Source organism: Tursiops truncatus, chromosome 1 (assembly GCF_011762595.2).
Source record: "Tursiops truncatus isolate mTurTru1 chromosome 1, mTurTru1.mat.Y, whole genome shotgun sequence".
Taxonomy (NCBI): domain Eukaryota; kingdom Metazoa; phylum Chordata; class Mammalia; order Artiodactyla; family Delphinidae; genus Tursiops; species Tursiops truncatus.
The window spans coordinates 146,971,266-146,995,642 of record NC_047034.1 but is presented as its reverse complement, the minus strand read 5'-3'; the positions used below and the strand labels follow the sequence as shown (position 1 = coordinate 146,995,642).

Below are 24,377 nucleotides of genomic sequence, written 5' to 3'. Positions count from 1 at the left end.
GATATTTTATACCATGATACTTCTGAAATTTCTGCAGCCAATATCCTTTTCTTTTAGAAAAAAAAAAATTATTTACGTATTTTGCTGCACTGGGTCTTAGTTGCGGCATGAGGGATCTTTGCTGCAGCATGCGGGATCTTCAGTTGCTGCATGTGGGATCTAGTTCCCTGACCAGGGATCGAACCTGGCCCCCCTGCATTGGGAATGCGGAGTCTTAGCCACTGGACAGCCAGTGAAGTCCCATGCAGCCAATCTTCTGATATTCTATACTCACCATAAAGGTTCAGTCTTCCATGGCATAATCTAGCTTGTTTCATGAACAACAAACCAGTCAGTGGCATAGTCACATTGCTTCATTGTTGAATCCATTCAATCATGGTCGTGTCAATATCTTCATTTTTTGCCGTCTGAAAAATTTCTATTCTTCATTAGTTCTGGTTATTGTTGTCCCTGTAAAACTTCAACTCTTTGTCCTTCTATTATTTCAAGTCATATGTGGTGTTAATTCCCATACCTTATTCTTTAGTAAGATGTCTCATAGACATACCTGATCAAACTTTGCACTAACTCTATTTTCTGTGCTATTGTTAATGACAGATGCTTCCTTTGCTTCTTATTCTTACCCACAGGAGTATCTTCAATTTTCTGGGCACTTTTTACAGGGCAATTAAACTCAAACTGACAAAATAACAACCATCTAAAGGAAAAAGGCAAACAATATTAGTGAACAGCGGAGACGTCTGTGACTGGTAACAGTGCTGAGAAGCAACTAATGCCTCATATCAGCTGAGGCCAGGTTTTGCTGTCAACTTAGAAAAAAGTTTGGATTTTCAAAGTTTTTCAGGTTTGGGAATTCCATGTTAAGAGCTTTTGGAGCTAAAGTAATATATTTAATCAGTCTCCTATTGATGGCTATTTAGAATGTTTCAAGTATTTTGCAGTTGCAAACAATGTTGGAGTGAATAACTTTGTACAAATACCATTTCACATTTGTATAAATATATTTGTAAGATAAAATCCTGGAAGTGAAATTGCTGGGTCAAAGGACATGTACATTGTAATTTTGATAGATATGCCAAACTGCCCTCCACAAAGGATTATCAATCTATACTCCCACTCTACACCTTTGCAAACACAATGTTTTATCAAAATGTTTTCTTTGATTTTGAAATAATTTAAAACTCAAAGAGAAGTTTCAAGAATACTACAAGCATCATAATTTTCTTGCCCCCGAACCATTTGAAAGTAACTGATTTGATACACAATCACTCCTTGGACTCTGCAGTCTATTTCTGGCAAACAAGGACACTCTTCTACATACCTGCCACATAACTATCAAAATCAGGAAATGTATATTGACATATTACTACCACCAAAGGAGACATGACAAACTTAATGCAACACGTGATCTTGTATAAACACATATAAAGATTTTATACAAGATCGTGTGTTATGTTTAGTTTGTCATGTCTCTTCAGTCTTTGACAATTTGGAAAAATTCCTGAGTCTTCCCTTGACATTCATAACCTTGACACCTTTGCAGATTGGACTGGTTATTTTGTAGAATGTCCTTCAATATGGGTATGCCTAATGTTTCCTCATGATTAGATGAAGGTTTGTATTTTCGGTGTAATATAAAAGAAGTGACACTGAATTCTTATTCCTTCCTGTTAGGTAATATATGATTGTGACTTGACCCATTACTGATGACATATCCATTGCCCCAAAGTTTCCTTGGGACCCTTGGTAATGCCTTCTTCCCTTCCATCCTAACCTGTCCCAGCTCCCATTCTCAGGAAACTGCTGATCATCTTTCTGTCACCATAGTGTGCATTTATAGAATTTTACACAAATGGAATAATACAATAGGCACTGTTTTTCCTTTGGTCTGGCTTCTTTCACTCAGCATAATCATTTTGAGATTCATCCATGTTGTAGTATGTATTACTAGTTCGTTCCTTTTCATTACTGAGTAGTATTCTACTGTATGGTTATATCACAGTTTTTATCCATTCACCTGCTGATGGATATTTAGATTGTTTCCAGTTTTTGGTTAAAAATAAAGCTACTATGAACGTTCATGTTCAAGTCTTTGTATGGATATATGCTTTCATTTCTTTTGGGTAATACCTATGAGTGGAATGGAAGGATCATATGCATAGGTGTCTATTTAACTTTTTAAGAAACTGCCAAATGGTTTACCAAAGTGGTTGTACAACTTACGTTTCTACCTGCAATGTACAAGAGCTCCAGTTGCTCTTCATCCTTGCCAGTCTTTCCTACAGTCTTCACTACAGCTGCTTTTTGTTTTTTAAATTTTAGCCTTTCTCTTATTGTGGTTTTAATTTGCATTTCCCTAAGGACTAATGATATTGAGCATGTGCATGTGCTTACTTCCCAGCAGAATATCTTCTTTGGTGGAGTGTCTGTTCAGATATTTTTCCATTTAAAAAAATGGGTTGTTGAGGACTTCCGGGAAGATGGCGGAAGAGTAAGACGCGGAGATCACCTTCCTTCTCACAGATACACCAGAAATACATCTACACGTGGAACAACTCCTACAGAACACCTACTGAATGCTGACAGATGACCTCAGACCTCCCAAAAGGCAAGAAACCCCCCCACGTACCTGGGTAGGGCAAAAAAAAAAAGAATAAACAGAGACAAAAGGATAGGGACAGGTCCTGCACCAGCGGGAGGGAGCTGTGAAGGAGGAAAAGTGTCCACACACTAGGAAGCCCCTTCGTGGGCGGAGACTGCGGGTGGCGGAGTGGGGGGAGCTTCGAAGCCGCGGAGGAGAGCACAGCAACAGGGGTGCGGAGGGCAAAGCGCAGAGATTCCCGCACAGAGGATCGGTGCCGACCGGCACTCACCAGCCCGACAGGCTTGTCTGCTCACCCGCCGGGGCGGGCGGGGCTGGGAGCTGAGGCTCGGGCTTCAGTCGGAGCGCGCTGGGAGAGGACTGGGGTTGGCGGCGTGAACACAGCCTGCAGGGCGTTAGTGCACCGCAGCTAGCCGGGAGGGAGTCCGGGGAAAAGTCTGGACCTGCGAAGAGGCAAGAGACTTTTTCTTCCCTCTTTATTTCCTGGTGCGCAAGGAGAGGGGATTAAGAATGCTGCTTAAAGGAGCTCCAGAGACGGGCGCGAGCCGCGGCTAAAAGTGCGGACCCCAGAGACAGACATGAGACGCTAAGGCCGCTGCTGCCGCACCAAGAAGCCTGTGTGCGAACACAGGTCACTATCCACACCCCCCTTCTGGGGAGCCTGTGCAGCCCGCCACTGCCAGGGTCCCGGGATCCAGGGACAACTCCCCCGGGAGAACGCACGGCGCGCCTCAGGCTGGCGCAACGTCACTCCGGCCTCTGCCGCCACAGGCTCGCCCTACACTCCGTGACCCTCCCAACCCCCCCCCCCCCCCCCCCCCCCCCCCCCCGCCTGAGTGAGCCAGAGCCTTCGAATCAGCGGCTCCTTTAACCCCGTCCTGTCTGAGCAAAGAACAGATGCCCTCCGGGGACCTACACGCACAGGCGGGGCCAAATCCAAAGCTGAGCCCCTAGGAGCTGTGAGAACAAAGAAGAGAAAGGGAAATCTCTCCCAGCAGCCTCAGAAGCAGTGGATTAAACATCCACAATCAACTTGATGTACCCTGCATCTGTGGAATACCTGAATAGACAATGAATCATCCCAAATTAAGGAGGTGGACTTTGAGAGCAAGATTTATGATTTTTTCCTCTTTTCCTCTTTTTCTGAGTGTGTATGTGTATGCTTCTGTGTGAGATTTTGTCTGTATAGCTTTGCTTCCACCATTTGTTCTGTGTTCTATCCATCCATTTTTTTGTTTTTTTCTCTTATTTTTTTATTTTAATAACTTCATATATTTTATCTTACTTTATTTTATTTTACTTTGTCTTCTTTCTTTTTTTCCTTCCCTCCTTCCTTCCTTGCTCCCTCCCTCCTTTCTTTCTTTCTACTTCTATTAATTCTTTCTACTTTTTCTCCCTTTTCTTCTGAGCCGTGTGGATGAAAGGCTCTTGGTGCTGCAGCCAGGAGTTAGTGCTGTGCCTCTGAGGTGGGAGAGCCAATTTCAGAACACTGGTCCACAAGAGGCCTCCCAGCTGCACATAATATCAAACGACAAAAATCTCCCAGAGATCTCCATCTCAACGCCAGCACCCAGCTTCACTCAATGACCAGCAAGCTACAGTGCTGGACATCCTATGCCAAACAACTAGCAAGACAGGAACACAACCCCACCCATTAGCAGAGAGGCTGCCCAAAATCATAATAAGTCTACAGACACCCCCAAACACAGCACCAGACGTGGACCTGCCCACCAGAAAGACAAGATCCAGCCTCATCCACCAGAACACAGGCACTAGTACCCTCCACCAGGAAGCCTACACAACCCACTTAACCAACCTTAGCCACTGGGGACAGACACTAAAAACAACAGGAACTACGAACCTTCAGCCTGCAAAAAGGAGACCCCAAACACAGTAAGATAAGCAAAATGAGAAGAGAGAAAAACACACAGCAGATGAAGGAGCAAGATAAAAACCCACCAGACCTAACAAATGAAGAGGAAATAGGCAGTCGACCTGAAAAAGAATTCAGAATAATGATAGTAAAGATGATCCAAAATCTTGGAAATAGAATAGACAAAATGCAAGAAACATTTAACAAGGACCTAGAAGAACTAAAGATGAAACAAACAATGATGAACAACACAATAAATGAAATGAAAAATACTCTAGATGGGATCAATAGCAGAATAACTGAGTCAGAAGAATGGATAAGTGACCTGGAAGATAAAATAGTGGAAATAACTACTGCAGAGCAGAATAAAGAAAAAAGAATGAAAAGAACTGAGGACAGTCTCAGAGACCTCTGGGACAACATTAAACGCACCAACATTCGAATTATAGGGGTTCCAGAAGAAGAAGAGAAAAAGAAAGGGACTGAGAAAATCTTTGAAGAGATTATAGTTGAAAACTTCCCTAATATGGGAAAGGAAATAGTTAATCAAGTCCAGGAAGCACAGAGAGTCCCATACAGGATAAATCCAAGGAGAAATACGCCAAGACACATATTAATCAAACTGTCAAAAATTAAATACAAAGAAAATATATTAAAAGCAGCAAGGGAAAAACAACAAATAACACACAAGGGAATCCCCATAAGGTTAACAGTTAATCTTTCAGCACAAACTCTGCAAGCCAGAAGGGAGTGGCAGGGCATATTGAAAGTGATGAAGGAGAAAAACCTGCAACCAAGATTACTCTACCCAGCAAGGATCTCATTCAGATTTGATGGAGAAATTAAAACCTTTACAGACAAGCAAAAGCTGAGAGAGTTCAGCACCACCAAACCAGCTCTACAACAATTGCTAAAGAAACTTCTCTAGGCAAGAAACACAAGAGAAGGAAAAGACCTACAATAACGAACCCAAAACAATTAAGAAAATGGGAATGGTAACATACATATTGATAATTACCTTAAATGTAAATGGACTAACTGCTCCAACCAAAAGACATAGACTGGCTGAATGGATACAAAACCAAGACGCATATATTTGCTGTCTACAAGAGACCCACTTCAGACCTAGAGACACATACAGACTGAAAGTAAGGGGATGGAAAAAGGTATTTCATGCAAATGGAAACCAAAAGAAAGCTGGAGTAGCAATTCTCATATCAGACAAAACAGACTTTAAAATAAAGACTATTAGAAGAGACAAAGAAGGACACTACATAATGATCAAAGGATCGATCCAAGAAGAAGATATAACAATTGTAAATATTTATGCACCCAACATAGGAGCACCTCAATACATAAGGCAAACACTAACAGCCATAAAAGGGGAAATCGACAGTAGCACATTCATAGTAGGAGACTTTAACACCCCACTTTCACCAATGGACAGATCATCCAAAATGAAAATAAATAAGGAAACACAAGCTTTAAATGATACATTAAACAAGATGGACTTAATTGATATTTATAGGACATTCCATCCAAAAACAACAAAATACACATTTTTCTCAAGTGCTCATGGAACATTCTCCAGGATAGATCGTATCTTGGGTCACAAATCAAGCCTTGGTAAATTTAAGAAAATTGAAATTGTATCAAGTATCTTTTCTGACCACAATGCTATGAGACTAGATATCAATTACAGGAAAAGATCTGTAAAAAATACAAACACATGGAGGCTAAACAATACACTACTTAATAACCAAGAGATCACTGAAGAAATCAAAGAGGAAATCAAAAAATACCTAGAAACAAATGACAATGGAGACACGACGACTCTAAATCTATGGGATGCAGCAAAAGCAGTTCTAAGAGGAACGTTTATAGCAATACAATCCTACCTTAAGAAACAGGAAACATCTCGAATAAACAACCTAACCTTGCACCTAAAGCAATCAGAGAAAGAAGAACAAAAAAACCCCAAAGTTAGCAGAAGGAAAGAAATCATAAAGATCAGATCAGAAATAAATGAAAAAGAAATGAAGGAAACTATAGCAAAGATCAATAAAACTAAAAGCTGGTTCTTTGAAAGGATAAACAAAATTGATAAACCATTAGCCAGACTCATCAAGAAAAAAAGGGAGAAGACTGAAATCAATAGAATTAGAAATGAAAAAGGAGAAGTAACAACTGATACTGCAGAAATACAAAAGATCATGAGAGATTACTACAAGCAATTCTATGCCAATAAAATGGACAACCTGGAAGAAATGGACAAATTCTTAGAAAGGCACAACCTGCCAAGACTGAATCAGGAAGAAATAGAAAATATGAACAGACCAATCACAAGCACTGAAATTGAAACTGTGATTAAAAATCTTCCAACAAACAAAAGCCCAGGACCAGATGGCTTCACAGGCAAATTCTATCAAACATTTAGAGAAGAGCTATCACCTATCCTTCTCAAACTCTTCCAAAATATAGCAGAGGGAGGAACACTCCCCAACTCCTTCTACGAGGCCAGCATCACCCTGATACCAAAACCAGACAAGGATGTCACAAAGAAAGAAAACTACAGGCCAATATCACTGATGAACATCGATGCAAAAATCCTCAACAAAATACTAGCAAACAGAATCCAACAGCACATTAAAAGGATCATACACCATGATCAAGTGGGGTTTATTCCAGGAATGCAAGGATTCTTCAATATACACAAATCAATCAATGTGATACACCATATTAACAAATTGAAGGAGAAAAACCATATGATCATCTCAACAGATGCAGAGAAAGCTTTTGACAAAATTCAACACCCATTTATGATAAAAACCCTGCAGAAAGTAGGCATAGAGGGAACTTTCCTCAACATAATAAAGGCCATATATGACAAACCCACAGCCAACATCGTCCTCAATGGTGAAAAACTGAAAGCATTTCCACTAAGATCAGGAACAAGACGAGGTTGCCCACTCTCACCATTCTTATTCAACATAGTTTTGGAAGTTTTAGCCACAGCAATCAGAGAAGAAAAGGAAATAAAAGGAATCCAATTCGGAAAAGAAGTAAAGCTGTCACTATTTGCAGATGACATGATACTATACATAGAGAATCCTAAAGATGCTACCAGAAAACTACTAGAGCTCATCAATGACTTTGGTAAAGTAGCAGGATACAAAATTAATGCACAGAAATCTCTGGCATTCCTATACACTAAGGATGAAGAATCTGAAAGTGAAATCAAGAAAACACTCCCAGTTACCCTTGCAACAAAAAGAATAAAATATCTAGGAATAAACCTACCTAAGGAGACAAAAGACCTGTATGCAGAAAATTATAAGACACTGTTGAAAGAAATTAAAGATGATACAAAGAGATGGAGAGATATACCATGTTCTTGGATTGGAGGAATCAACATTGTGAAAATGACCTTACTACCCAAAGCAATCTACAGATTCAATGCAATCCCTATCAAACTACCACTGGCATTTTTCACAGAACTAGAACAAAAAATTTCACAATTTGTATGGAAACATAAAAGACCCCGAATAGCCAAAGCAATCTTGAGAATGAAAAACGGAGCTGGAGGAATCAGGCTTCCTGACTTCAGACTATACTACAAAGCTACAGTAATCAAGACAGTATGGTTCTGGCACAAAAATAGAAATATAGATCAATGGAACAGGATAGAAAGCCCAGAGATAAACCCATGCACATATGGTCACCTTATCTTTGATAAAGGAGGCAGGAATGTACAGTGGAGAAAGGACAGCCTCTTCAATAAGTGGTGCTGGGAAAACTGGACAGCTACATGTAAAAGTATGAGATTAGATCACTCCCTAACACCATACACAAAAATAAGCTCAAAATGGATTAAAGACCTAAATGTAAGGCCAGAAACTATCAAACTCATAGAGGAAAACATAGGCAGGACACTCTCTGACATAAATCACAGCAAGGTCCTTTTTGACCCACCTCCTAGAGAAATGGAAATAAAAACAAAAATAAACAAATGGGCCCTAATGAAACTTCAAAGCTTTTGCGCAGCAAAGGAAACCATAAACAAGACCAAAAGACAACCTTCAGAATGGGAGAAAATATTTTGAAATGAAGCAACTGACAAAGGATTAATCTCCAAAATTTATAAGCAGCTCATGCAGCTTAATAACAGAAAAACAAACAATCCAATCCAAAAATGGGCAGAAGACCTAAATAGACATTTCTCCAAATAAGATATACAGACTGCCAACAAACACATGAAAGAATGCTCAACATCACTAATCATGAGAGAAATGCAAATCAAAACTACAATGAGATATCATCTCACACCAGTCAGAATGGCCATCATCAAAAAATCTAGAAACAATAAATGCTGGAGAGGGTGTGGAGAAAAGGGAACCCTCTTACACTGTTGGTGGGAATGTAAATTGACACAGCCACTGTGGAGAACAGTATGGAGGTTCCTTAAAAACCTACAAATAGAACTACCAGATGACCCAGCAATCCCACTACTGGGCATATACCCTGAGAAAACCATAATTCAAAAAGTGTCGTGTACCAAAATGTTCATTGCAGCTCTATTTACAATAGCCCGGAGATGGAAACAACCTAAGTGTCCATCATCGGATGAATGAATAAAGAAGATGTGGCACATATATACAATGGAATATTACTCAGCCATAAAAAGAAACGAAATTGAGCTATTTGTAATGAGGTGGATAGACCTAGAGTCTGTCATACTGAGTGAAGTAAGTCAGAAAGAGAGAGACAAATACCGTATGCTAACACATATATATGGAATTTAAGAAAAAAAAATGTCATGAAGAACCTAGGGGTGAAACAGGAATAAAGACAGAGACTTACTAGAGAATGGACTTAAGGATATGGGGAGGGGGAAGGGTAAACTGTGACAAAGCGAGAGAGAGGCATGGACATATATACACTACCAAACGTAAGGTAGATAGCTAGTGGGAAGCAGCCGCATAGCACAGGGAGATCAGCTCGGTGCTTTGTGACCGCCTGGAGGGGTGGGATAGGGAGGGTGGGAGGGAGGGAGACGCAAGCGGGAAGAGATATGGGAACATATGTATATATATAACTGATTCATTTTGTTGTGAAGCTGAAACTAACATACCATTGTAAAGCAATTATACTCCTATAAAGATGTTAAAATGAAAAAAAAAATAAAAATGGGTTGTTCATTTTCTTATTATTGTGTTTTGAGAGTTCTTTACATATTCTGGATGCAAGTCCTTTATGAAATATGTGATTTGCAAATATTTCCCCCCTCTGTGGCTTATCTTTTCATTCTCAATAGTAACTTTCACAGAGCAGAAGTTCTTAATTTGGTAAGTCGAATTTATCAATTTTTTTCTCTTATGGATTGTGCTTTTAGTGTTGTATTTAAGAAATCTTTGCCTAACTAAAAATGAAAATGATTTTGTCCTGTGTTTTCTTCTAAAAGTTTTATAGTTTTAGCTTTTACATTTAGGTCCTTGATCCATCATGAGCTAATTTTTGTGTATGTTTTACCACTTGTTGAAAGACCTTCATTTTCTTCAACTAAATTGGTTTTGCCCCTTTACTGAAATAGATTGGCCACATATATGTGGATCTGTATTGGGACTCTATTTTCTTTCAGTGATCTATTTGTGTATCTTTACACCAATAACCCTTTGCTGATTACTACAGCTTTATAATAAGTCTTGAAATCAGGTGGTGTTAGTCGTCCCACTCTATTTTTCTTTCACAAAGTTGTTTCTGGCTACTCTAGGTCCTTTGAATTTCCGTACGAATTTCAGAATCAGATTATCGATTTCTACTCCAAAAAGCCTATTAGGATTTTGATTTGGATAACACTGAATCTACATATCAAATTGTAGAGAATCAACATCTTAATAATACTGTCTTCCAATCCATGAGTGCAGTATGTCCCATTTATTTAGGTTTTCTTTAATTTCTCTCAGCAATATTTTACGATCTTCATTGTATGATTTTCTTGTACATATTTTGCTATGTTTATTCTCAAGTATTTCATGTTTTCTTGATGTTATAATGATAATTTAAAAAATTTCAGTTTCTGTTTGTTGCTGGTATATTGAAATACCATTGATTTTTGTATATTGATCTTGTACCCTGAAACATTGCTAAATCTATTATTAGTTCTAATAGCTTTTTGTAGACTCCATAGGATTTTCTACATAGACAATCAATGTCATCAGAGAATAAAGACAGTTTTACTTCTTCCTTTCTAATCTGGATAGCTTTTACTTCTTTTTAGTGTTTTATTGTACTGGCTAAAATCATCGGTATAATATTGAAATAGAAGAGGTGAAAGTAAACATCTTTGCCTTATTCTTGATGTTAGGAAGAAAACATTCAGTCTTTTACCATTAAGTATAAGGGTAGCTGTATCATAGATGCCCTTTATCATGTTGAAGAAGTTCCCTTCTATTCCTAGTTTGTTGAGGGTTTTAACTGTTTTTATTAGGAATAAATGTTGGATTTTATCAGGTTCTTTTTCCATATTACTGAGATGATCATATGGGTATTCTTTTTTACTCTATTAGTATGGTGAAATACAGTGATTGATTTTTGAATGTTAAACCAGCCTTGCATTCTTGGGGGTAAACCCTACTTATTACAATATATTATCCTTTTTTATACATTATTGGATTCAATCTGTTACAATTTTTATTAAGATTTTTTGCACCTATGCTCATGAGAGATATTATTCTGAGTTTTCTTTTTTATAATAGTTTTTTGTCTGATTTTGGTGTGAGGATAATGCTGATTTTATAGACTGAGCTGGGAAATACTTCCTCCTCTTCAATTTTCTGCAAGAGTTTATACAGAATTGTTATGTTTTCCTTAAATGTTTGGTAGAATTTACCATTTAGTCCTGGATTTTCTTTCTTTTCTTTCAAAGGTTTTTAACTACCAATTCAATTTCTTTGAAATTCTTTTCTTTTTACTGGGGTAAAATATACATAATAAAATTTACCATTTTAACCATTTAAGGGTACAATTCAGTGACATTAAAGACATTCACATTGTTGTGCAACCATCACCACTATTTCCAGAACTTTCTCATCATCTCAAATTTGTAGAGAGAGACTTTGAAACTATGTAAATATCCTGTTCCTCATCAAATGTTCAACCACTAGCTTAGCATCTATTGCTATTTCTTCACTGTGGCTATTCTAGGTAACTCATATAAGTGGAATCATACAATGTTTGTCTTTTTGTGTCTGGTTTATTTCACTTAGCATAATGTTTTCAAGGCTCACCCATGTTGTAGCATATATCAGAATTTCATTCCTTTTTATGGCTAAATAATATTCCGTTGTGTGCATATGCTCCATTTTGTTTATCCATTCACCTCTTCACGGATACCTGAGTTATTTCCAACTTTTGGCTACTGTGAATAGTGCTGCTATTAATATTGGTGTACAAATAATCTGTTTAAGTCCATGTTTTCAATTCTTTTGGGTATATACCTAGCTAATTCTTATTTATTTTTGAGTGAACTTTGGTAGTTTGCGTCTATGAAGAAATTAGTCTATTTCATTATGTTGTTTAATTTATTAGCATGAAGTTATTCATAATATTCCCTTATTAACATTTTAATGCCTTTAGAATTTGTTGTGATGTCACTTTTCCCATTCTTGATGTTGGTAATTTTTGTCTTCTCATTTTTTCTTGATCAGTCTGGACAAAGATTTCAATTTTATTTATCTTTTCAAAGAAACAGCTTTTTGTCTCATTGATTTTGTCTGTTTTTCTATAGTTTATTTCATTGATTTCTGTTCTAATCTCTATTATTTCTTTTCTTTTGCTTACTTTAGGTTTCATCTGCTCTTCCTTTTCTGGCTTCTTAAGGCAGAATCTGAGATCACTGATTTGAAACTTTTCTTCTTTTCAAATATAGGTATTAAGTGCTAAAAATTTCCTGCTAAGTAAAGCTTTAGATCCAATCCACACATTTTTATATGTTGTGCTTTTTCATTCAGTTTAAAATATTTTCTAATTTTCTTGTGTTATTTTCCCTTTGTCCAATGAGTTATATGGAAGTGTGTGGTTTAATTTCCAAAACTTCGGTGGATTTTCCATATATCTTTTTATTATTGATTTCTAATTCAACTGTGGTTGTCTGGAAAAGATTTTTATTTCACCTTTGTTTTTGAAAGATATTTTCACTGGTATAGAATTCTAGGTCAAAAGTTTTTTTAAAAAGTACTTTAAAGATTTTTCTCCACTGTCTTCTGGCTTACACTGCCTCTAATGAGAAACCTGCTCTCATACTTATCTTTTGTCCTTTTTATGTAATGTGTATTTTTTCCCTCTAGTTGCTTTTAAGTAAGATTTTCCCTTTTATCACTGGTTTTAAGCAATTTGATTATGATGTGCCTTGGTATAATTTTCTCCATATTTCTTGTGCTTGAGGTCATTGAGCATCCTGGATTTGCAGTCATCCTTATCCTGCTTGGAAAAGGCACTCCATGCCAGGCCACTGCCACCCCCACTTCCGACATGGATGACTATTGTCAAATTTATTACTTTTGCCAATAAGATTTGTGAAAAATGTTATCTCAGGGTAATTTTAATTTGTATTTCTCCAGTGAGGCCAGGCATTTTAATTGTTTAAAAGTCATCTGTATCTTCTTTTCTGTAAACTGACTGATCATATTTTGTTTAATTTTTGTATTGGTTTTTTGATCATTTTTATATTGATTTATCTGTATCTTTTATCTTTTCTACAATGAGCATGCATTTTTTTTGCAATAAGAAGACACAACATAAAGTAATTTTAAATTTAAAAAGTGCTTTTAAAAACTCATGTAGTTTCCTGGTATTGGAAAAATATTCATAGTCCATGGTAGCTAGTATTTTATTATAACTTCTCAGGGGCTTATTTTCACTTCTCTTTGTGATAAAACCTACATAACTAACATGAAGTATGTGAGCTTAAAAACCTGAGTCACTCTGGACTGCTTATCTTTTGACCAGGGGCCCTAGAAAAATCATAAACTCTCATATCTGTAAAGAGATTTGGAGCTCCAGCACTTCAGTAGATCTTCCAATGGCCCTGGGATGCTGACAGGTCATTGACAATGATCCCCATTTTATAGATTTTTTTTTTTTTTTTTTTTTTTTTTTTGCGGTAAGCGGGCCTCTCACTGTTGTGGCCTCTCCCGTTGCGGAGCACAGGCTCTGGACGTGCAGGCTCAGCGGCCATGGCTTACGGGCCCAGCCGCTCCGCGGCATGTGGTATCTTCCCGGACTGGGGCACAAACCCGCGTCCCCTGCATCGGCAGGCGGACTCTCAACCACTGTGCCACCAGGGAAGCCCCCCATTTTATAGATTTTTAAACCAGAGGCTTAGAAAGGTAAAGTGACTTTATCATATGGAAGGTTAGATTTAGAAGTTACCTTAAAGATGATCTGATTCTCTGTACTCAGAGTCCTACAATTAGTAACTACAGCAAAACTTTGGCTTGGACTCAGGTGTTCATTCTAATAGCAGTAATCAAAGTGAGGATCCCTATCACTATAAGTGCTTAGGGGAGGACAGATAGCTTCTCTGGGCAGGCATACTGGGGGTGCTGGAGCCTTAGGTCTTTCTATGCTCACCTTTGGCAGCAGTCAGCATGGTGGAGGCCAGTTCACACTGCTGTGATTCCAAGTGTCCAAGCGTGAACCAGCGAGGGTAACGGCTGGGCACCACAGATACCATATGGTGAGGGTGGGAAGTGTCGCCTGCAGAAGTTGAGTTTTCTAGAACAGGTAACCTAGAAGACCCAGGGAGAGTCATAAGCTATCACCCAGACCCTTGCCATCTGGAGCCACCTTAGAGCAGCTTGTTCTTTGCTGGGGAGGAATTGGGCAGGAAAGGGTTAATGAAGAACTTTGAAGGTTTTAAAACCTATGGTACCGTACTTTATATGAGGTGAGTGCCTGGGCACTTGTAGAACTCAAGATGAATAGTTCTTACTGCAAATGGATTTGAAAGACAGTTCAAAAACCATAAGATTATTTTTAAAAGCATAAGAAATATATGCCAAGTAATCCTCAGCAGTCCTTTCTGGTTGAGCTGAGGAGCTTTCTCAGCCTTAGAGCCTAACTAAAATTCTTCTTCTGTATGTTCTGCTGCATCCTAGAGGTCCACCTGCCTGAACCAAGGATCCTATTCTAGTTTGGAAACAGGATGCCCATAGCTCATTGTTCTCAAGTCTTGATATAGAAAAACTTACTTCTACGTCCCCAGATGTAGCTGGTGACCTATGCCTGGGAACCATTTCTCAGTTAGGTATGGAAAGGCTCAAACCCCTTGTGAAGCTGCCAAACTGGGCCCAGAACAAAGAGACTCAGGCCTTGGGTGCTCTATATCTGTTAAAAATTCAGAGACTTCCTCAGACAGTTCACTGAGAATGCAGCCAGGGAGCAAGTGCGTCACCAGCGAGGCATCCCAGATAGGAATCCTAGATCGTATGAAAATATCTGAAGCATTTTAGGGCAGGCTGATGGCAGGTCCAATTGAATAGAGAAAGAGTGAAAGAGAAGAAAGTGAGATAAACAAAGAAAAAGAACATCTGAGACTTCTGGTTTAGTGGAGGCATTTGGGCTAGGAAAGGGCTACCCACCTCATGGCACGTAAGGCTAATTTATAGGACAGGTCTGGATCATGAGGCAGCAGAGCTGAGAACAAATACTTGGCAAAGGTATGCATGGGAACACTCTCTCGGTGGATGACTTCTCCCAGACCGCTGAAGGGGCCTCCTGCAGGAAGAAGATAAGCCAGCCAGTTATTTATCTGTATGCTTTTATTTGTCTGCCTGGACTTGAGCCTTAGGATCCCACATGTGTTTGCTAGCCATAAGAACCTTCACTATACTTTAACGTTAAAAATGTTGCTATACCTGTGCTCTGTTAGAGAGGTGAACCCAGAGTCACAGGCCTAAGACTCGGTGACAATAGCCCCTTCTCTACTTACCTTCCAGGAGTAAGATGCACTGCTTCTGCAGTGTTTGCACTAGCTCATCATCCAGCTGCAGCTCCTGGAGTCGACTCAGGAGCTGCTCCTCATTACGGCACACCTTGTCCTGTGCGTAGAGGCCTTCAGGCATCACCCTCTGTTGACCCATCCCCATCAGAGCAACTTCCATGGCCAATGACAGGTAGGACTCACTGCTGTCTGGGCAGCCTGCAGCCACAGGCACATGCTGGTACACAGGGGCTCTGCTTTCATTCATATCTGAGGACAACAGGGCACCGGATTCGGTAGGTCAGGCCCCATGGATTTTTCTGCCTCTCTTCCCCCCACACTTTGGAATACAGCTTGGTCAAGAGCTAACACAGGGAAGCTGAGTCAAACACCAGAACAGTAAGACAAATATACTGAAAAAAGGTTATACAGGGTTACAAAGATTCCTAACTCCTTCCTAATGCATTATCTGGCTAGGCCAGCTGGGGAAGAATACAATCATACTAATCTTTTGCTAGAATGTTATGTAATACTAATTAACTATTTTTGTGTCTGTCTCTTCACTAGAATGTAAGAACCTTAAAAGAAAGAGACTTTATCTTACTGCCTGAGGCATCTCCAGGGCCTGGTATGTGGAAGGAGCTAAGTGTATGTCTATGGTAAATAAACCCCAAGTACAACTTCAGGTTTTCAAGATGCAAGTGTCATTGTGCAGATGAAACAGACCAAAGATGATGAGTCCTTTTTCAGGGGATCAGAGGGAAGATAGGGTAGCCCCTACCTTGCATTGGGGCCACCCCTTGTATCTCTACCCACAGAAATCCAAATCCATCCAGTTAAACTATTACTTTTGTGACATTTGCAACTTTTATGTTATTAGTACTTTATATGGTCCACCTTTGGGTTCAAAGTTTCAGGAGGAGAGCACAGGTGTAAAAGCCAGAGTCTTAATTTCTTTCCTTTCCCCTTCCTCCATCTGGTAAATATTTATGGAAGACTATTAAATGGGAGTTACTGCCCTAAGTGCTAGGATCACAATGATAAGTCATAATTTCTGCATTCAGGGACCTGACAGTCTAGTAAGAGATACTTACTTGTAAACAGATTGTAATGCAGTGTGCTAAATACCGTAACAGATGTATGTATACAATACAGTGATAGCATAAAGGAAAGAAGAATCAGTTCTGTCTCAAGTCCTTGCTACTTTGAGACTTTATTAAATTACTTCTCTTTTATTTCTGTTTTGTAAATTTGGTACAAAACCACCATAAAGGAGAATGTTCAAGGGGAACATGAGAGTATTACGCAAGGTATACACACTGCTGATGAAGTTTTTTCCCCCTTTCAGACTCTGAGGACTACTTGGCCTCTGACTCCTCAAATCCCCCTAGCCCTTCTTATTCCCCTTGGATTACTCTTTAGGCATTCACACGGTAGGGAAGTGAGAGGAGCAAAGGAAGACTGAGGCTGGCACAGTAAAATGGGTGAGTAGGACAGGGCCAGTCCACAGAGTGGGAAAGGAAGGTGGGAAAGAGAGCAATCCCAAGAAAACCTCTCAGGGGAGGTCCAGTTTGGATAAGAGACCAAAAGGCTGCAAGAGGGGTAAAACAGCCTCTGTCATGGAGGAGAAGAGAGCTCCCAAGGGCAGTTTCGGCTTGCCTTCAGGGCTGACCCCTGTACCTGACACTTCCAGATAGCCATCATCATTCAGGCGGCAGGCCTCAGTCAAAGTGAGAAACAGGCAGCCAATGGGATCCAGGGGGTGGCCCACCCAGCCTTCTAGGTTTGTGATCGTTGTGGTTCCTCTCTGCAACAGTTCTGGAAACAAGCAGGTCAAGGTTTCAGAGAGTGATAGAGACACACTGCTCTCTGTCCCTGCCCGGTCTCTCCATTAGTCTCTTCACCAGTCTCTCTCAGACACTGGCCCTGAAACTCAAAGTAAAGCTTCCCTCACTGTCTTGCTCTGGGTTGATGAGACTGGTCACAAGCTCATCATCCAGCTCTGAGGCATGTGGTGTGCATGTAGGCTGCCTGCTGACAGCACACATATGTAGATATAGCTTTACAGATCTTCTCATACCAGATCTTAGTGGATTCAACTGTCCTGTGAGAGAGGCAGGCCAGCATTATTATTCCCATTTTACAGATAAGAAAACTGATATTCATAGAGGTAAAGTGAGGCACTCCACACAGCAAGGAGAATGACCTAGAATCCCCTAGCCCCTGTAACACCAGGAAACTTAATGAAAATTAAGTACTAGGCCTTGCAGCCCCTGAGGGTCCGCATCAGCCTCAGCCTAAGGAGTTAAGATGGCTCTTGATCACTATACCTTTCTTCTGATGCTTGTAGATTTCCAGCTGCCGTTGCTGCTGCAACCTCAGAGTATTGATAATGGCCACTGTGAGTCTGAGGGCCTCTTTTGGGTAACCATGGGAACGCAGGGCATCAACCCGAGCACAGGCTGTAGGCACATGCTCTACCAGATGAGAAGAAAATATTTTGATTGAGTTAAATTTTCAAATCAGGAAAATTCATGCTTGACAAAGGGAGACTGTATTCAGTTCAGTTCCTCAAATTCAACCTGACATCTACTGTGTACCAGAAATTGTACCTTACCTTTTAGGGATAGAAAGTTGAATAAGTCACACGTACTACCTCCAAGGAGACACCCTGCAGCCCCAGTGTAATGGTTTGGTGTAGAAAGGGACAAAGAACTAGGATAATAAAATGTTGTACCTCTTTGTGAACATGTACTACAGGAAGGCAATGTAGCAACAAACTGCCTTTATAGAGGGAAAGGCCTCATTTGTTTATTAATCCTATGCTTCCTGAGAACCTATTAAATGCCAGGTAGCATGCTGGGCAAAGCAGCTACAAAGATGAATAAGAAATGGTCACTTTCCTCAAAGTGCTCACAAATGATACATAAACATATCATTATAAAACAGTTGAAAAGAAATGACATGATAGAAATATACACAGAAAGAAAATAATATTTGAGCTATAGCCTTTGTAGGGCAAGTAATATTTTAAATATGTAGACAAGCAGGGAAAGGCATTCCTGGTTGCCTTTATATATAACATATAAACAGAGGCGTATAAGTAAAAGCATAAAAAGTATTCTAGATAACATCTTCAGAGTACAGCAAATAGTTCTGTGTGGAGTTAGGTTATGTGGCTAGAGATAGCCTGGAAATGACTACCAAAGGCTTATAAAAGTGATTATAATAAATGGGGAAGTGATTATAATGAGATTTACGGTTTATTTTGTGATTTCTTTTAAGATAACATTAAAAATTATACAAATAGTTATAGAAAATTTGAAAATATAGATAAAACAAAATAAAGATTGGAGATAACCATTATTTCTAGTTTCATATTTCATTTTATGAAAAAATATATATCCAGACTTTTCTATTTAATTTTAATAAAAATGGGATATTTTAATTATTGTTTTATAACTAGGTTTTTCCACTTAATAACATATTGTAAATATTTTCCCATATTAAATACACTTCTATAACATTAAAAATGATTACATATCATTCCACTGAATATACATACTATCCATTAAGTCAATCAATCCCCTATTGTTGGACATTTAGATTGCTTCCAATTTTTTCCTCTGTACATTATACATCCATGCTCTAATAAGCCCCATAACTTTATGCATATTCTTAGTTAATTATAGCTCAGGATAAATTCCTAGAGGTAGAATTCCTGGATCAAGGGCTATGAATGTATTTTAAAGGCTTTTGATAAATGTTGTTGAAATGTTGTAAGCATTTACATTCCTACCAGTAGTATATGAGATTACCTCTCCTACATGTAACCTCTCCTCTACCAAAACCTAATTATCTTTATTTATAAAATTTCTGACTATTTGACAATTGAAACATGATAATTCAGTGTTGTTTTGATTTGCATCTTTGTTTATTAATGAGGTTATATTTTTTCTCATGCTTGTTATATATATGTTTTAGAAGTGTTAGATCAGAGAAGAAGAAATATAATCAAAGGGAATTTCAGGTGGATTCAGCAAGATCTTATGAAAGACAAAGATATGGGGTGAGGGATGGAGGTAGGGAATTGGGAGATGATAATAAAAATGTACGCAATTGTTGTTAAGACTCAGAAAATGCGTATTTTTTAAAAGTGTCTAGTTTGGAATGGGCATTCTGTAATAAAGTCAAGAACAGATTGACAGAGGCTAGAGGAGGGTTTAAACTCACAATGGAACAGCTCTATTCTGTTATGATGACGGAAGGAATGAGGAAAGGAAGACAGCTTGGTGACAAATGCAGATAGTGCCTTAGCTACTAGTACAGAGTAATTTAAGTTTCAAAGTTCATGCCTTTTCAGCAAAATATGTAATTTCAGAGTAGATTACAATGTTGCTCGGTAACTGCTGACTAAGAGAGCCTGTGAACTAATGTCTAATGATTTTGTTAGTACTCTTTCAGATTTACTAACTCCTTTCCCCTCCCCAAACTTAGGAAACAATATAAATCCCTCTATTTGAGGTTACTGTACCTCACTTGTACATATGCAAATCACCCAGGCTACACATAAATACCCTGAGGCCCTAGTCAAGGCCCCAGAAGATCTGTATGAAGACTGTCCAAAGTGTAGTTGTGTTGCTGGTACCTATGCAGATGGCTCACTCAAGCTTGGCATGAGGTGAGAGAGGGCTCTGAAATTCTGAGAGTAGGACAGGTACACTTACCAAGCCACAGTGGCTGGCCTTGGGAATTAAAGAGTAGTCTCTCACTTTCCTGCTGGCAGGCAGGAGCTATATATACATCACTGCTGATTATTCGCTGTAAGTGGCTGTCCTGCCAATGCAATTCACGGCCCTCGATGGCTCTAGTGAACACTGTCCGCCTTGGTCTGGATAAAGAATCTGGGGAAAGAAAGAAATGCAGCAGTTCAATGATGGGTAATCTGAAGCTCTAGCTCCTGTGTCTTCTTCAGGGTGGGAGGAATGGCAGAAGAATAGTGTATAGTTAGTGACAGCAGTCACTCTGCCATCTGTCTGGGTGTTCGTTGTGTTGCTTCTTTATTGGATAGCTTTTAGTGTGTCTGTGCCCTCTATGGGAAAACCTTTCTACATAGATCTATGGCTGAAGACCAGTTTCTCGTAGGACCCAGAAATACATGAAAGAGAGGAGGGACCGTGGTGCTCAGCTGCTCAATTATGAGGATACAAACTGCTTCTATAGAAGCCAGAGGAACAGAGAAGCAGCTAGGTAATGTCCCTGGCCAACCCATAACCTGTTTCTTTTACAGCATGACCCACATCAGACTAAGTACTTCTGTGACATGGATATAAAAGCTGAAAAAGAGCTGAAGCCCTGTGTATTCTGGTATCTTTATCACACTAGTATCTGCAAGCTTACAACCTTGTTCTCCCATAAGAAAAATTGATGCTGACAAAAGACTAAATTGTTTTCTCACTGGAGTCCTACCATGCCATCTCTCTTCAGGAAAAGGGCTGCAGGGAAACAGTAGACAAAGTAAGTTCAATTCTTCAGGGTGGTGTGTAGGAAGACCAAATGGAAGATACAATCATAAAATGTGGATATAGGAGGACTCATGGAAGTGACATTTAAGGAAATGAAAACATAAACGATCATTTAACTCTCTGCCAGACTAAGAACAGTTGAAACTATTTTGGGATCAAGAACTGAAATACAGGTATTTCCCGAGATGCCCAAATGAGTTGTGCATCTACTGAGCCTGTGCAAAAATACTGGGAGGGAAAGTCAGAGGATTCAGACTGAACATGAAAGAAACGAACATATTCATCTACTAAGCAAAAGTCCTTGGAATCTGGTCATCTCTTCAGAAACCTGTATATTCCTTAGAGTGCAGGCTCAGAGGATTAAATCAGAATAGCACTGACAATATTTACTGAAATTGCTTCTCCTTCATGTCACCCCTCAGCTGAAGCACAACGACCCTTCTACTGGCTGCAGTCGGAGCCCCTCTCCTGCTAAACTGAGAATCCACCGTGGGTCTGCTCAGCCCACAGTGGGGATTAGGCTCCCAATATGTTTTGTATTTCATGAAGTCAGCAAATAATGACTGCCTACTACATGGCAGGTACTGTTCTAGGTATTCAGGATATAAGAAGTCCTTGGCTTCATGGACCTTTATATTCAAATGGGGAGAGACAGTTAAATGAATGTATAGTATAGTAAATATATAAGATGGTTATGAGCGCTAAGGAAGAGACTAAAGCAAAGTTAGGGAGAAAGGCAAGCTGGTATTGGGTGGGGGTTATTGTTTTATATAGCATGGTTTTTAATAAGGTAACATGTGAACAGAGACCTGAAGGAACTGAAGAGCAAGCCTCAGATATAACTAAGGGAAGAGCATCCTAGGCAAAAGGAACAGCAAGTGCTACTGGTGGGAACATATTTGGAGTGTTTGAGGGTAGTGAGGAGGCCAGTGTACCTAGAATGGAGTAAATAAGCAGGAAAGTCATAGGAGATGAAGCCAGAGAGATACTAGGAAACCAGACCATGGAGGGCCTTCTGGGCCATGAGGCAAAGATGAGAAGTCACTGGAGGTCATTGAGCCATTGAAGGTATATGATCTGATTTGCATTTTAAAAGGACAACTGGCAGCAGTATTGAGAACAGACTTTACGATGGAAGCAGTTAGGAGGCCACTGCAATAATTTGTGAAAGACGATGAATCTGTTCAGAGTAACAAGCAGTGGAGGTGATGAGAGTAAATGAACCCTGGATATATTTTGAAGGTAAAGGTAATAGGATTTGCTCGTGGATTAGATCTGGGATGAGAAAGAGAAGAATCAAGGATGACTCCAAGGTTTTTAACATAGACTTGTCATATATGGAGACAGGGAAGACTGCAGGAGGAGCAGGTTTGGGTGGGGCTAGAGGGGTAAGAAATCCTACTGAGATCCTATTAATATCTAAGCTGAAACATCAAAAAGGTAGATGAACATGTAAATCTGGAGTTGAGAGGAAAAGTCTGGGCAAGAGATATAAATCTGGATGTTGTTAGTATATAGATGATTAGTAAAACAATGCAATTACCAGGGGAGTAAATATAGAAAGAGAAGTGGTTTGATAACTGAGCCCTGGGTACTCTAGCATTTTAGGTTGGGAAGTGGTGGGGAGACAGTAAAGGAGACTGAGAAGGAGGGGCCAATGAAGAGGAGAACCAAGAGAGTAGTGTCTTGGAAATAAGGTGTTTGAAGGAGAGAGTGATCGATTGTGACAAATACTGCTGATGGGTCAAGTAAGATTCTGACTGAGAACTAGATTTAGCAATGGTTAGCGTTAGTGACCAGTACAAGAGATGTTTCAGTACTGAAGGGATGAAAGCCTGACTGGAATGAGTTGAAGAGAGAATAAGAGCAGAAGAAGTAGAGAAGATAAATATATAATATTCTTCTGAGCATTTTTCTTAATTCTACCACTTATTTCTACTACCTCAGAGAAACAAGGTGGTAGACAGAGAGTCATGTGGGGTCAACAAGAATATTTTTTGCTTTGTTTTGTTTTGGGATGAAAGATAAAACAATGTGCTTGTATACTCAGAGGAATAATCCACAAAAACCTGTGACGCAGGAGAGAGTACAGATAGTTCCTAGGGTGATGTCCTAGATAAAAGGAATAAGATCTCAAGAACAAGTGGAGGGTTTGCACTTAGAAGCACAAACAAAAACAGCAGAAGAGGCAGAGTAGATGAGTAGAGACAGAAGCAGATGTGGTGATAGAGTTTTGGAAATTCTCTTCTGATTGCTTCTATATTCTCAGTGAACAGGAAGCAAGTCTTCAGGATGAAAGTGAGGATGGGGAGAAAGTATAGAAAGTTTTAAGGAAAAGATGGTGTGAAATAGTAATTTAGAAGACTGAAAGAAGGCACAGACTAGGGAAGTGTAGTTGATGTCTGGACAATACTATGGACCCACTTGAGACTAGTGGTCATAAACTTAAGATAAGACCAGTTATCATAGTCATGTTTCTCTCCACCATGTTCAGCTGTGTGGGTGTGAGCACCAAGTAACTAGAAAGTTAGACTGAACTACTAAGGTTAGGGTTTTGCTATGTGAGTGTAACTAAGGGAACGAGGGGGTTGAGTATGTATGCAAGGTAGTGATTATAACGATGCACCAAGGAATCTAATCGGGATAAGAAGGAAAATGAGGCTACCACAAGGATGGAAAAGTGATAGCATCAAAACTCCTAGTGGGTCAAAGAATTACTGGAATACCAGAGAAAATAACCTAGTAAGACTGGTGGTGCTAATTAGAGCTGCTTGAAATTGCGATTGTGAAGAAGGTGTACTTATTGGTAATGGCAAGCTTTAGGGTATGATCTTGGGGTTGCATAGCTAAGTTATGATAGAAGATAGACTATTAAAAGAGAGGAGGTCAAAGAACTGAAAGACTAGAATACTGAAAGTACCATCTATGTGGCTATTTAAATGATCAAGAATCATGACAGAAGTAGAGGCAGAGAGTAGTGTTAGTGAGCCAGTAACCAAAAATCTTCAAGGAATGAGGGGGATTGCCCCAGAGGTCAAACGACCAAAACCTGGAGGGCAGCAGACAGCATATTTTAACAGCACTGACTTTAAAGCTGGGGGGTATTTTAGGAAGGAGGGTAGGACAATGATGTAGAAATGGCAATGAAGAATAAGCAGGATGCCTATTGCTCCATCAGGCCCAAAGGTAAAGAGATGTGAGAGATAAATCAGCCACAGCTTGAGAAGACTTAAGAGGAAACAACATTCTCAAATATACTGTCACCAGTATACTGTGACAAGGAAGAAACTGCCAGACAGGAGGCATGTGTTTATACACATGTGACTCTCTCTATGCCAAACCAAAGTCAATACTAAAAGGATACATTCCTGTGTTGTGGAGGTTAGATGAATGCCA

At 39.4% G+C, this 24,377-nt stretch overlaps 1 protein-coding gene across 1 annotated transcript in view; it reads right to left on the bottom strand.

Moving 5' to 3' along the window:
* ZSWIM5 (zinc finger SWIM-type containing 5) overlaps positions 1 to 24,377 on the bottom strand; it is a 260,922-nt gene that overhangs the window by 19,313 nt on the left and 217,232 nt on the right. Inside the window, exons 6-11 of the mRNA XM_019937905.3 lie at positions 20,184 to 20,360; positions 17,787 to 17,933; positions 17,137 to 17,274; positions 15,466 to 15,726; positions 15,116 to 15,251; positions 14,106 to 14,263 (exon numbers count right to left, since the gene is read on the bottom strand). Of these exons, the coding sequence (XP_019793464.1) occupies positions 14,106 to 14,263; positions 15,116 to 15,251; positions 15,466 to 15,726; positions 17,137 to 17,274; positions 17,787 to 17,933; positions 20,184 to 20,360 (1,017 nt within the window). The remainder of the gene's footprint in view (positions 1 to 14,105; positions 14,264 to 15,115; positions 15,252 to 15,465; positions 15,727 to 17,136; positions 17,275 to 17,786; positions 17,934 to 20,183; positions 20,361 to 24,377) is intronic.